At 39.8% G+C, this 14777-nt stretch overlaps 1 protein-coding gene across 5 annotated transcripts; it reads right to left on the bottom strand.

Moving 5' to 3' along the window:
- Nucleotides 1-10: 10 nt before the first annotated feature.
- hnrpkl (heterogeneous nuclear ribonucleoprotein K, like) lies at nucleotides 11-13171 on the bottom strand. 5 transcript variants are annotated; one of them, XM_053340073.1, is made up of 16 exons: nucleotides 13106-13171; nucleotides 11529-11638; nucleotides 10726-10823; nucleotides 10551-10607; nucleotides 9661-9704; nucleotides 8209-8281; nucleotides 7043-7156; nucleotides 6745-6873; nucleotides 5808-6115; nucleotides 5662-5715; nucleotides 5370-5409; nucleotides 3657-3672; nucleotides 3167-3199; nucleotides 2983-3050; nucleotides 2699-2868; nucleotides 11-1705 (listed from the first exon to the last, which is right to left on the bottom strand). In XM_053340073.1, the coding sequence occupies exons 2-16, from the start codon at nucleotides 11587-11589 to the stop codon at nucleotides 1675-1677; spliced, it is 1296 nt and encodes a 431-aa protein (XP_053196048.1). In that variant the 5' UTR covers nucleotides 11590-11638; nucleotides 13106-13171; the 3' UTR covers nucleotides 11-1674. The 5 variants fall into 5 exon arrangements, with proteins under 5 accessions (XP_053196048.1, XP_053196050.1, XP_053196047.1 ...); XM_053340075.1 differs by having other exon boundaries at nucleotides 2645-2868; nucleotides 11529-11635; nucleotides 13106-13161; XM_053340072.1 differs by having other exon boundaries at nucleotides 11529-11635; nucleotides 13106-13161.
- Nucleotides 13172-14777: the final 1606 nt, after the last annotated feature.

Below are 14777 nucleotides of genomic sequence, written 5' to 3'. Positions count from 1 at the left end.
ACACTTGGTGTAACGGTGACACAGAGTTTACTTACTGAACACCTGCAGTTACTACAGATATCAGACACAAGAGATACAGATATGACTGGACAGAAAACACCACTCATGGACTCACAAAGCTGTATGCTCCCCTCTCATCAATAAACTGCACCTTAAGAAATCCCTTTCAAAAAACTTTAAAAATGATTAAACACTGTCAAAATTAAAAACACATTTGCAAGAATAAATGGATTTAACAGATGAGATATTAAGGTTGCATTACAGCATGTCCATCTCGGTGAGTGGCAGAAAAAAAAAAAAAAATCAAGAGAGAAGAGAAAAAAATAAATTCCAAACCTGTCTTGTGGCCCCAGTCTCCTTCCAAGAAAGTAGAAAGTAGTCCGGGCCAAACTAAGTTTACCACTCATGAAATTACTTTTCTATGTAAATATATATATACACACACATTTTTTACAGATCCTTGTCATTCAAAAGAATAACAAAAAAAATCTGAACGTTTCCTCTTTTCTCTATCACACTGGCACATTTGTCAAAACTTAAAGCTAAAGTTAGACATTTGGGGAAACACGCATATTCCTTAGAATTAGAATTAAATGTTTTGTAGGCTAAATGAGGCTAAAGCTTAAAGGTAACAGCTGGTTAGCTTAGCAGAGAGACTGGAAACAGGAAACTGCCAGCCTGGGTTTGTTGAACAGGCACCTGTAAAGCTCACTAATTAATACATTATGAACTCGTTATTACAAAATGAAGATTAAAAACATCAATTCACCTTTTTACAAGTTATGTGTCTGACTATTCCTTGGCTCTATGCAGAAACTTCCTGGAGTCTTGGCTGGTTGCCTAGCAACAGTTCCAGAAAAACAAAAAAACAAACATAGTCCGCCACATAACCTTAATCACAAACTTACATTTGTACACTTTGATTTTTGTGCTTATTTAACTAACAAAATAGCTCTACCTTGCTCTACCGGCTTTAAAGCTGCTGGTCGGTCAACTTTGGATTGGTCAGCTTAGTTATTTACTCCTGTTTCCAGTCTTTGTGCTAAGCGAATAGGCTGCTGGTGGTAGTTTATCATCCCACCTAACTCACTACCAGAAAGCAAATAAGTGTACTTCCCAAAGTGTCTATCCATTTCTTCAAAGCACCTTCTTACAAAAAAGCACTTTATTTTACAGTGGAAAAGGATGTTGGATGTTGCGTAAAAATTAAAGTTTATTTTAATGGTTCTTTAACCATTCTGAGACCATGCATCTTCATTTCTGAGAGTGTGCTTAAACATTTGGGGGGAGGGGGCAACCTAAAAATCACATAAAATCTGTTACAAAAAGATTACATTCTGCATGCTGTACTGAAACTGGGGAGATAAGGACCAGGGGGGGCGGCTCACAACACCAAAAGTTATCACACAGATGAGTTTACGCCAATGACGTCACAAGAATCTCCTCAGAAATAATTACACCAGCACAAAAAAAACATGTTACCGACTTCTTGTTTGCTGTTTGACAGCTTAAGATTTTTCAAAACTCCAACTAAAACTTGCGATGTATAGAAAGATGTAACGTGTGATATTGAGGGGACCGGGCACATCTACCCAAAGCAGAGGAATGTAGGCTCTGAATAGAAGGAGCAAACAGTATGGCAGCATGGCTTCACTCTTCTTTCCTTCCTTCTTCCTAGAAGAATCGACCAGAGTACTGCTTCACGCTGAAATAAGAGACAAGTAACAGTTAGGATGCTTCATGATGACATTAAAAACTATTCAAACAGGGGTCAGGAACTGTTATTTACGGTTATACTGGACGCCTTGGAGACTTTTTTTCCATGTAAAAAGTATGCAGAGGGCTAGGCTGACAATAAATTATATCTGCAACAAGCCATATAACTGCTCCAAAGTCCAAAACAAACTGCCAAGTTTGCACAGGAGTGCAACTAAATTATTGTTGCTACTGAAGAATCTGCCAATTATTTTCTCGATTGAGAAATGTAAAATGTCAGAAAATAGCACAAAATGGCCCACATACTCTGCCAGACCACAAGATGATGTCTTCAAAGTGCTTTTTTCCCCTCAGACCAACAGTCCAAAAGCCAAAAAATATTCAGTTTACAGTTTCAAGTGAAAACAGTGAAAAAAACAACAGATTCTCTCACTTGAGAAGCTGAAACCTTTTAAATGTATTTGTTTAAGATGATTAAATCAGTATTCAGTGATCAAAAAGAGGTTTCAAATCATTTTCTGTCAATCAAATTAACAACTCATACTAATTGTTACAACTCTAGCAGAAATTAGCACTATTCTGCTGCCCAGCTTTTGCTACAGATTTTAGTCTAGTTCTGCACCAAAACCCACAGTAGTAGTAGTAGTAGTAATAGTAATAGTAATAGTAAGTGCAATATGTTGGGTATATCACAATTAACATAACAAATCTACACTCACTGTAGGCACACACTTATTACATATCATACACATTCTCTTTTGTAGACTGCTAATTTAAGTTTCACCTGGCCAATAGGCACATTCAGCCTTGAGGACAATAAAATCAAGTTATTAAGTCAAGTTTAAGTCAACTATTTCATCCAGCAACTAAAACCCTGTTTACTTCATCCAGTAGAGGATGAGCATACAGGCCAGCAGAGGAGACGCACCGCTCCAGTGTGATGATTCAGAGTTTTTTTTAGGAGAATCACAGGAGCACATGCCTGTTCTGCAGCAGGTACTGGGCATTCTGGATCTGGTCCTGTGTTCCTGTGATGGTAATGATGCGGTCCTCAGAGCCCTCTAGTGGTTCATCAATCTTGATGGATGCCCCAGACTCATGGCGGATTTGCTTGATCCTTTGGCCACCCTTACCGATGATGGAGCCAGCCAGCTGCAAAACAACCACGCAGGCAAATTGAAAATGAATTTAGGAGTGAAATGTATCTTGTGTCTTTCTTTACAGTAAAAGCCAGGTATTGTGAGTGTGAGTAGATGTCTTACGTACATCTTTTGGGATGGTGACTTGCGTTGTGATGATCGGGCCTCCGATATCACTGTATGAGCCTCTGCCACCTAGGGAGTGAGTAAGTACATTTGAGGCGAATTCAACGTGCGCTTGACTACAAGAAATAAATCCCTTTAGGTTAGGAAACAAGACATAGAGACAATAATGACCCACTCCCACTCACCGGACTGAAAGTGATCCCAGGAAGAATTGTTGTCTTTGAAAAGATTGGAAAGGAAACAAGAAAGAAGAAAAAGTGTGACAGTGAACAACTAGTGCAGACAGAATCCCCAAAATTATGTAACACACATGTTAAAAGGAGAATAATGTTTATTCTACTGTCAGATCATAATGACTATTTCACCAAACATAAAACACAAAAATAGTTACAGACTGCAGCTTTAAACAATTACCCCAAGTTAGGCAGTTGCTCTATTTTAAAAAGTGGTTTAAACAATATATAATATAATATAATATAATACTATGGGCTTGAAAACCAATATAACAGCCTATTAAATCTGTTATAAAGGCGTGCCAAGTTATTGTAGATGGACAAAACTATGAAAATAAGACCCACATTAAATAAACCCCCCCCCCCAAAAAAAAAAAAAAATGTTCGCTGTAATGACTTGATCATAAATCTGTGCAGGAATAAGATCAATAATAAGACTCACCATATCCACCTCCACTCTGCATTTCACGAACGGGGGAGGGGGGGGGGCGAGAAAGAAAACACAATGTCACAATAACAACAGCACTAATAAAACAACCATATGCTCAGTACCAACTCAACTACAGATTACACATCAGAAAAAACCTGGCTAGTATTGGCTAGTTCTTGAATTATCTGAGACATGGATGCAGCACAGTGCTTAGTATTTGACTGATACCACAGCATTAAGCAGTCTTTGCACATTTCCATGCTTCAAACATCCCATTTCCTTAATCTGAAAGGTAAATGATTGGTTTGAAATCTGCAGACCACTGAAACAATCTCAAGTAACTGTGAGACTGCCGTGAGATGATCAGTACCTTTGGAAGTGTCCATTTGAAAAAAAAAAGAAGAAGATGATGAAAGGATAAACCTGTTCAGCAATAATGTAATAGTGATGATGGCTTGATTAACACCTGCTCAGCACCAAGAAGCTGGTGATCACTGAATACACTGTCTAACATTTGTAAATTCCTAGAAAACCTGCAATTTTGGCCGACATGCAACAATTACTGGCAAGAAAATTAACAGTTTCAGAACTGCAAATGATAACATGTTGATGAGTGCCATCTACAGGCAAGAAAAGGAATAGCTTCTACTATTTTGATACTTATGCCACCTGGAGGCAGCACGTTTTTTCAGATTTTTCTTTTCATTGCAGATGTGTGTCTGACGTTTTATATTTTACAATTCATTCTTGCACACTTTGGTTACTTTGGAGAAAGGAGAGGAGCTCTAACCAGATTTTATTTAACCTATTCAAAGATAAAAACGGGGTGGGGTAGAATGCCGCAAAAAAATAAATAAATAAAATAAAAAGAGTGTATTATGTAAAGGTTGAAAAGGAAGATTTCAAAACATTAAGAAATATGTCACTAAAACATCACATCACAGGTGGCAACTTGGAAAAGAGGACTTCCAACATATTTGAAACTGGGTCAAAAATTAATGATTGTGCATTTTTAGAGCAAAAGGATTCAGAAACTGTGGGATACATGGTTCATCAAAGTCCTAATTTAACCAAAGAATTAATCATCCATATTTAGGACATTTATTTGCCTTAACCCATTATAGCCATTCTATTTCAAATTGTAATGAAATTGCCTTCATGCAGTTCTCTTTATGAGAACAAGGTCACCCCCTAAATACAATAAATATCCTAAATATATTTATGCATCTTATGAGTTATTTGAGCATGTAAACACTGTGTCAGCCATGTTATATTTAAAAAGCTTTGTAATATTCCATCTCTTTGACTGCTGAAATTAATTTGCATTTTGAAAACCCAAAATAGTGTAGTCTTTATAGGTGAAGATACATGTCTGCTTTTCTCAGGCTTAACAGACATTTTTGCTTTCTTACTCAAACTATCTGCTTGCAGCTAAGACCTGAGGGGAACCTGCTCAGGAATTGCTTTGGTTTCAGCTGAAGTTCATTTGCTAGCCTGGTGGATCTCTGGACTACGTACTCGGCTGCTCTGTGGTAACCAAGGAGACAACTGTTGCCTGGCAACAACAGGCCTAGATCAGTGTGCATACACAGTGAAAAGCACCACAGAGTCCAAAGCCTCTGTGCTTGTACTACACTCCAACCAGGAATTCCAATCACCTCTTGTGAAAAATAATTCACAAACACCTACTAACCAAAACACACTGCCAAGCATTACAGCACTCACCATGCTGTCATAGCGGTCTCCTCCTCGGCCTCTTCTGTCACTGCAGACAAAAAGGTACGCATTTATATCGTTTGTCTACTCTAGGACACTTAACAACAGTGTGAAGCAGTTTCAGCACTTTTAGATTGGTATTTAAAAAGCTGAGAGTGTAAAAAAAGACATGCAGGCTCTACAGATGACCTGTGATCAACCTGGTGGGTTGACATCCCTGATTCAATCACTGAGCAAGTTTCACTGATTTCTGTCACTCTGCTTTTGAGAGAAATTACAGATAATCCTACTCCTTGCTCACCTTGGTCTGTCGTCCATGCTGCCATGATAGCTGCCATGTGAGAATCTGTCTCCTCTACAAATGATGACAGACGGGGTAACAACATTATAAAAAGGTTCCGCTGTATCTGAGCAATTGGCCATACATGTAAGTGTGCTCCTCCTCACCCTCCTCTTGGTGGTGGTGGTAGCGGAAGAGGCAGGTTACGAGCTCGGCTGCCCCCTCGTCCACCTCTGCTCAGTGGTGGCGGAGGACCCCGGCGGGGGCTCATGTCGTCATAGTCCCTTCTGGAGGGAGGCATGGGTCTGTTGCCTCGAACAGGTGGCATACGTTCAAAGCCCCCACGCACACGAATGGGGAAGCCGCCGATGGGTCGTCTGCCTCTTTCCTCGAACAACATGGTGAAACCACCATAGTCGTATGTTTCATCATAGAAATTAGGGTCATAAGGCTGGGCACGACCTTTGATTGGTGCCTGCAAATGAAAGGAAAAAGCAAACTGAAGGGACAAGATTGTAAAACACTTCTGTATGTTAAATTAACCCTTATCGTGCACATTTCCAGGGGTATATTCTGGTCTGAAACAGGCCATTATAGCACCTGTCTCTTTTTGGCCCCCTCTTGCAGATTTCCTGCAGCTCTATAGCTCAGGTTACGTAAACCAACAGTAGTAGTAGGATTTCACTTCTTTTTCCTCATTCTTTATTCAAAATGTAAGCTTTTCCAATAGATCTGTACATAATTCGTTCTGAAATAGTGGACAACTTGAACAACCCATGGAGCAACCTTAGCAACAAAGGCTACCAAGCCATTTGTGGGTATGCACCAACAATCTTATGTCATTACGAGGAGGAAGCAGAGGAGTTTTGGAGATCAGACCATGTTTAACATAGACTTATGGCATACAAGTGTAAAACTAACAGAAAATCTCAAAAGGCATATGTCCCCTTTAAAACTCCAAACTTCCCAGTTATGATATCTTATGTTAAAGTCATAGACTTCAGCTGCATGTCTTTGAACTACCCTTAAATCTGCATGAAAAGAAAGAGATGACTGTACACAATATGTTGAGGTTTTCAACAGATCTCAGGGCTGTAAACTCACCTCTGACACCAGCTCCAGGATAACTTTTATACATTCAATGACACGTTCTGGCTTTCCTCCAACCAAGACAACTCTGTCAGTGGAGTGCGGACAGCACTCCTGAAACAACTTGATGGTGGTCTGGGTGTTCTGGTTCATGGGAACATAAAAATGTTAGTCTTCTGTCAGGCAATTACATTTACCATTGATTGCTTTAATCCTGAAAACCCAAAAGTTACAACTGCAATTTTAATAATTCATTAAAGTGTTGGTGCAGAGCCTCATGGTGAGGCTCCTACTAATCTGGATTCTGTCCTACCTCTCTCAGCTCCTTTATCTTGGCACCTTTCACCCCAATGATGCCCCCTGCTAAGCTCTGATGGATCAGTAGGCGAAGCTCACAGTCAAAGTCAATCCCACTGTAATGCTGGTACTACACAAACACAATGCAAGATCAGTAGGGCCTCAGACTATTCCCATTGTTCGTTAACAAAGCATTTCTGTAATGACATACTTTATGTCGCCAGTTTGAAAAAAGTAGGAGAAAATGTGGTGGTTAGACTCTTTAAAAACATCACTTTTGCTCTGCAGCACACGGCTCAACATGTTTAGGGTAGAAAAAAAACTGTTAAATTTATCATATTGGGGTTTACCAGTAAAATTCTTATTTTTCATGATTCGCACCATATTTGCACACATACGTTTTAAATCAATCAATGTGGCCTTGGCCTTCTAATGTTAATAGTAAAGGTTACATAACAGCATGAGATAAGAGACATACTTAAGAGACTACTCTTGAGAACTACTTGAGAAGTATGACAGTTTTGCAAAACGAAAAAAAAATTAAATGGTACCAGTTTACAGAGGTGGCAAGAGTTATGAGTTATTCAAAGAGTATCTGGAAAATCACTAAAAAAAGTTAACTGCTGTGTGCTTCACAAACGTGGTAGTTATAGCAGAGATGCCAGCAGTTAGATGAATAAACGTGTTATGAGGTGCACAGTTCTTGGCGGAATGGAATCTTTTACTTCAGTATGTGTACACAGCTGAAAAACGAGCGCTAACTGCTAAATATGGTAGCGGATTAGTATTAGCAGTGGTTACCATCGTGTGGCACAAATGTCACACATAACAATGAATGCCAACGTTGCAGTGGCATTAGAGGAAAAGTCAGGGGATCACCACAGTCTTCAGGATTCATCCTCTGGTGACTGCGAATTTCATGGCAATCCATCATAATCATGAATAGTTTTTGAGATATTTCAGTCACATCACTGCTCTATAGCACTCCTAGTGGTCAAAAACTCCACAGGTACCTTTAAAGCTCGCGCAGACCTCCTTTATAAAGCAAACTTAAAATTTGCACATGACTAAATACAATTGTTCCATTTTTTAATTTCAACAAGCAACATATTTAATTGACATTTCATTAGGCAATCCTGGACTGCAGTCTGTTCACGCATTACCAACAATGTGATGTCTTACCTCCTCTAGAGTAGGTATGATTTTCAGCAGAATCTCTCCAATAGTGTCAATGCTGGCATTCACACTCAGGATCCTGTCAGGAACCATATTGGCCAAAAGGAAGCAAGGCATTACAAGGAGGACAAAGAGTACAGCACAAAGAAAAACCTGATAAAAAAATATGTGAGAAGCAGTCGAGCAAACAATTACAGAGAGACTTACAAAAGGTTTCAAACTAAAAAAAGGAAAAAATTAAGACTGCTGCACACTACGCACAATTTTAACTATTCCCCAACACTAGAATGATTGAATAAGCAGCTGACATGCACTTAATCTAATATTATTTTCAGAGTAAGAGAAGCCTTGGGAGGATGGGCAGCTTCAGATCGGCTCAAATTAACGTGCGACTGGCCACACAGAATTGGTGAAGGGAGAGAGAGAGAGAGAGAGAGAGAGAGGGCGAGAGAGAGAGAGGGCGAGAGAGCGAGAGACAGAGAGAGATCTTCTATAACCATCCCACCACCAGCAAGTTGGGGAAAAGGAACGTAACAAACTGAAACAACAACTTGCCATGACAATTGCTCCACCAGCACACCTTTTCATTGTGACCAAGGGGTTGAGGAGGAGGGGTGAGGTGGGGAGGAGAGGGCTTAGGGCAGGGGGGAGGGGTGGGGGAGGGGGGGTGAGGCAGAGACGATGTGGGCAGTAGAAAAAGAGTAACAGAGCAGAGGGTTGAGGTGGGGAAGGAAATGTGAGCGGTTACCAACTACTTTGTGGCACAGGACAGGAGCAGGGGGGTTGGAAGGTGGTGGTGGTGATAAGGGGGGAGGGGGGGGGTCGGTTATGAAAGGTTTGGCAAGCAGCTCTGATCTGAACTGATGTGGCCTGAGAGAAATTTAACAGAAGGGATGCAGCACAATGAAATAAAGAGACAACATTAATGAGTGACAGAGTAGGGGGGGGACGGAGACTCCAGACAAGAGCCATCGCTCTCTCAGAGATCATGGACAGTGATGCTGAAAACAGGGGGGTAAAGGGTGGAAGGGGGAGGTGGGGTTGGAGGTAAGGGGGGAGGGCCAGATGGGCCACAGAGGACAGAGAGAGAAAAGGATGTCTGCTTTCCGAAAGTTTCATTGTAGAATTAAATTTCACAGCAAGGGAAAAACAACATCCAACAGCTGTGCTGCTAACCATAATATACCAACTACTTGGTAGTGGGTCATCAATGATTCTCTGAATGGACAATAAAATTGACAAAATGTCCAAATCAATGGAGATGCTTAAAATGGACAGAAAAATCAAAAAGGAACAATACACGTTTCTTACAAGTGGAGAAGGGGGATGTTTGGAAGGGGGGGAGGGGGGTATACTGTCATGTATAAAAAATGTTAAAATGAAACAGAAGGCAGGTTATCAAAGACATGTGTTTGGCTGTTCTAATCAGGCAGTGAGGCAATAACTGGTGGGACATACCGCTCTGGGCCACTGCTGTCTGGGACTGATACACTGGCATTGTACTGCATGGGCCGAGGTGGTGGTGGTGGTTGTGGTGGAGGTTGGCATTGGGCGGGGGCATTCAATCACAAGATGTCAAGTTAGGTGCCCGTTTAAGGAGGGGCACAGTTTATGGGCGGGGCCAACCGGGAGTGTCAGGTGGGCGGGCGTTCAGGGGCGGGCGGAGGTTGGGCCAACGTCAAGGTGGGCAACGCAGGAGGGGCATGTCGATCCAGTACATGGGCAACGGAGGAAGGTGGCCAAAAATAAAAAAAATAAAAAAGTAAAGGAGAAGGGAAGAGGGGGAGAAGGAATACATTTTTAATTGAATACAGGCTATACTTTGTCCCAAAAGTGAAATGAGAGACTTTGTGGTGAGTGAAGAAGAACAGGAAGTGTGACCTGGTCAAAGATAAGTTTGATTAACAGTCTGGAGCACTGCAGAGATTTACGTCCCTGCAAAAAAAGGTCCACTCAGGCTTTAAGGCACCTGTTGTCATATCAAGGTCAAACTTCAACACTGTGGGGAACTGGACAGGTTGAAACTCACAAGAGGACATGATTGGAAACAAAATCTATGACATAAATCCAACAAAGCTGTCTTCTCATCTAATATCCTTATGACAACCTGGGATCTTGGGAAACCCACAGGGAGGAAATCTGGGGCTGTTTCTGTAGAAATCCCATGAATGAGTTTGTTCATTCATGGGAATTTAGAATTGTATACTTTAATAATTCCCTCAGCAAAATTTAACTGATAGCACAGCTGTTTGGTCCAAAAAGACCAGTGCAGATTCTGAAACTGAGGAGGAGACTGTATTTTCTCCTCAGCAGCAGAAATGTTATCAGCGTTTTATCTGTTTACTCACATCTGTACGTAGGGCTTTTATGTTCTTGCCACCCTTTCCAATGACTGCGCCAGCATTCTGTGAAGAAACAGAGGGTCTTTCTTAGAAAAAATGATCCTTAAATCGATGGGAGAAAAAAAAACAACAACAACAGCATGGTCCAACAAATACTGCGGCCCACAGAGGGAATCTTTACTTTGCTCTGAAGCAGCACACGGAGCTCCACCATCTCGTCTGTGTTGCGAGAACGTTTGAATGCCTGTTCCTCGTCCATGTCCTCAGCTGGCCGTTTACCTGAAGAGGGAAGACACTTTGGATCAGGACTTCATTCAGCAAGAGGTAATCAACTTTCACACCACAGTGCAGAATTTGACAATTTCCAGCTTTGGCAGCTTTTAGTGTGGCAGTTTAGACACATCAATCTTTGAGTCTTTAAAACATGTTTCACAAGAATTATTTCACTTTACTTAAAAACTAAATCTTGCTATAACAGTTATAATTGCATAAAAATGTATTACATAGTGGCTTAAAAACTTTGGCCTATGCCTCCATAAAAGGTTACAAGAAAATGCAAAAAGGGAGCAATTTATATTTACTAGCCAAAGACACAGTATGGATAATAGAAGTGACAAAATTCAAAATCCATGTTGACCCCAACATTGGATTTCATTCAACAGCCAACTGTAACCTGGAATATGTCCAGCTCCACCATGTACCCTTCCTGGATTAAAACACAGGCAGATCTGCTCAGGGCCCACAGAACAGCAGTCTCTTGGACGGGAGAATCCCTCAACCATCTGACATATCCACATGCTATCTAATGCCAGCCAGGTTTTTTCACTTTTTCTTTTCTCTTCCCTTGAGTAAACTAATTAGTAGGTATATCTTCACACTGTGTTTTAGACTGGATGCAACACGAGACAGGATCTGTTCATTTTCTACTTCATATTGTGTTAGTTTATTTGCTTTGCATCATGATGAGGATGTGTATGATCTTACCATTCGTGTCAGTATTGCTGAATGTGATGTCTTCGTCCTGTTGTTCAATATTCACCTCCATTGTCTTGCACCTGCAGTGGAATGCAAACAGGCTCCTCTCCCTGGATCTGCTAAAACAGGAGACGAGAGTACAATCAGCCTGCCTACAAACTGTACATGCAAAGACACATCAGACAAAATATTCTGATTAGGGCTGCAATTAATTCATATTTTGATTCCCATTAATCTGTCAATCACATTTCATGTTTGGCCTATAATATATAAAAAAATATTGTCCAATCAATAGTCTAAAACCCAAAGATAAGAGTTTATTACTACTAGGGCTGGATATGGTTTAATAAATTACCATACCAGTACCAATCCAAGTACCCTTAAAGTGCAAAGTACTTAATTCAATACCCATCATGTGAATAGAAGCATGAAATTGCTCCTCCACATCTAAATGATAAGATTTTTACATAAATGCAGTTTTAAAGTGCTTGCGTTGATTAGCTGTGAGCAAATCCATACAAATAAATCATATTTTCTAGCTCTGGGTGCAAAAAGGAACGATTGCAGATATTGTCTGACGATATTATTTGGTATCTTAAAGGAATCGAGAACCAATATCAATCCCTACTTACTATGCAAGACAATGAAAAGCAGCAATCCTTACAATTTAATTGATAAACTAGAATCAGAGATGTGTTTTGATTGATTGATTGATTACAAAACTAGTTGCTTATGATTTTTCTGTCAATTAACTGATTGTTTAAGCTCTAATTCTGATAGTTGTCATTAGTCAAGTATGCAATCTTAGTGATGTTTGCGTTATAGCCATCTAAATTTAGCATTGATCACTTCAAATATATACTCTAAAGGGTCCTGTATATAACTAGCCTGCATGAACTCCTCTGTGCACATTCAGTCCACCTACATGATCTGCCCACTGTTGCAAAAAAAACAAAAAAACCCAAACTGGACTCCTGACCAGCAAGCATCACTCCTGAAGTGAGGCCTGCTGCTAACTTACAGGGAGATGCTGGTCAACGCCTACATTACATGTCCTACGAAATACCATTTGAGTTTTTTAAGAGCACCTAAAGCTACCACACACTCAAGCCAATACCAATAATCATGTGTGCATTACTGCCACCAAGGAACAAAACAGCTATTAGTAGTGAAAGCTCGTCACGCACTGTTACTTCTTCTATCGAGCTCACTCCCCCCCCCCCCCTTTTTTTCGCTCCCAAAAATTCAAAAGCAACGACCCAAGGGAACAATGTACATGAATGCAACTGCGCAAATCCACTGTTAGCTGGCTTCTTCTCCTTTGCGTAAATGTGTGGCGGTTATAGTTTAGTTGACTTCGCCATGCTAACAGACACTGCTAGGCTAGTCAGTGTGTGTTTGTGAGGCGTGTCTAGTCTAGTCTAGCAGCTACCAGTGTTGTACACGTTGCGACTGTAAGTACAACCATCCAAAAAATAAACAACATGTCAGCCGTGAAATCTTACTTATATCAATCGTGGTGAATAAATGACGCGACCTTATATGAGTTGACTGTCAGAAAAACGGCGTTAAAAGACCACACAAACCTGCAGCAAAACCACGTTCACTGCGGTCCTCCACGATTTCCTCGCCCTGAAACGTTTGCACGTTTTTCAGCATGGAGAGAGGAGACAGTGTGGGTAAGCTCGATTCGTCGACACTGACCCGGTTGGGCGGGGATAAGGCTGGGTAATAGCGTCGAATCAGCTCAGTGGGTTGTCCTGGCAACGCAGAACAATTTATCAAGCGCCTCCTGCTTAATGTGGTGTTTTTTCGCCCTAAGTAAAGACTCGCAGCAGACACCCACCATAATAACCACTGTCTGCCTGACTATATTTGTGTTGTGATGTCCTGAGTTTTGACTGTCAGGTTAGCAATGTCGGGAAGGTTACTTTGGAAATATAATAGGTGACAGATTAGTCTACTAGTTACCCTGTTTAAAATCAGGGGCGATTTTAGATGTTTTTTTAGGAATGCTCAAGCACCCCTAAATTTGATCTCAGCACATCTAAAAATAAATAAATAATTATAGTATTATTTTTTTTCCTAAAAATTATTTTATACAACTTTAATTATGTTTGCGATTATGCCTGTCTGTTAGAGATGGGATAAACACTTTTGCTACAGGTCCAAATGATTTTTATTTGAACAGGTCTAATGTATTTTGGATAGTTCTATCATTATTATATACTCTTTCCCTCAGGGTTCATTAACTTATTTTAGGTTACTATCAAATCTGTGATTGTTTATTCTGAACCATATTATTATACAATATAGTAGGACACTCTTCTATGTATTAATATTTCTTGTATTTCTTGTAATTTACATTATCCAGTGAAGTGAGTCATTTAGCAGGGGGTTTGAATGTCAAATTGTCATTAGGAGCTGAGCCCCCCTAAAGGTCTGATCCTAGAATTGCCCCTGTTTAAAATGTAATGAGTAATGTAACTTTTCAATTACTTAATCAAAGTAATGTAACTTATTACTTTTGATTACTTCTTAATCACTTTTCTAATTTTCTAACAGATGTTTTCAGCTGTTAGGGTAAGTGTACCCATTAAGCCCACATAAATCTAAGTTCAGGTGTTTTTGATGGATACTGACATGATTTATAAGGGAGATCATTTCTGATATAGCAAGATTTATGTTTCATTTGAGATCATTTGATTTTGGAATATAAAAATAAAGATATTTTATGAAAAAAGTCCAAAGTCTGCCAATGTCATAATTCATTTCTACAATATAAAAATATATTGATTTAAAATAATTAAAAACAGTAATATATGTATTCAATAACATTTTAAATATTAAAAAATGAAGAAAAACCCTCCTCCTGAGCAAAATCTTGAAGGTCTGACTTCAGATGTAACCACCTTTGTAATCATCAACAGTTTCATAAGTAACTGTAATTTAATTACATTTTTTTTCTCAGTTAGTGTAACAGATTACAGTTACATTTATTTTGCAATTAAATTATGTAACACCATTACATATAAGTAGATACTCCCCAACTCCCCCTAACTACTTCATCAACAAATGCTTCCTATTGCAGGGCACTTCAAAAATTAGTTTGTTAGTCCTGAAACTTGATGCTTGTATTGTTTCTAAACTATTTTTTGGCTCATTGCTTCCAATTATATTAGGTGGTGTGGACAAAAAAAACACCAAATGCAACTGTTGTATTTATTTAGCAGTTTCTCTCTAATTATCCCCAGTAGC

Source organism: Scomber japonicus, chromosome 19, assembly GCF_027409825.1.
Source record: "Scomber japonicus isolate fScoJap1 chromosome 19, fScoJap1.pri, whole genome shotgun sequence".
NCBI lineage: Eukaryota > Metazoa > Chordata > Actinopteri > Scombriformes > Scombridae > Scomber > Scomber japonicus.
Note: the sequence above shows the minus strand (reverse complement) of the source record. Positions and strands in the feature narration are given on the sequence as shown.

Coding starts and splice junctions, on each gene's coding strand:
- hnrpkl (XM_053340073.1), bottom strand. CDS start 11,589: ATGGAGGTGAATATTGAACAACAGGACGAAGACATCACATTCAGCAAT. Junction 10,824..11,528: donor CAGCAATACTGACACGAATG/GTAAGATCATAC, acceptor TTCCCTCTTCAG/GTAAACGGCCAGCTGAGGAC. Junction 9,705..10,550: donor TAAAAGCCCTACGTACAGAT/GTGAGTAAACAG, acceptor CGGCCCATGCAG/TACAATGCCAGTGTATCAGT.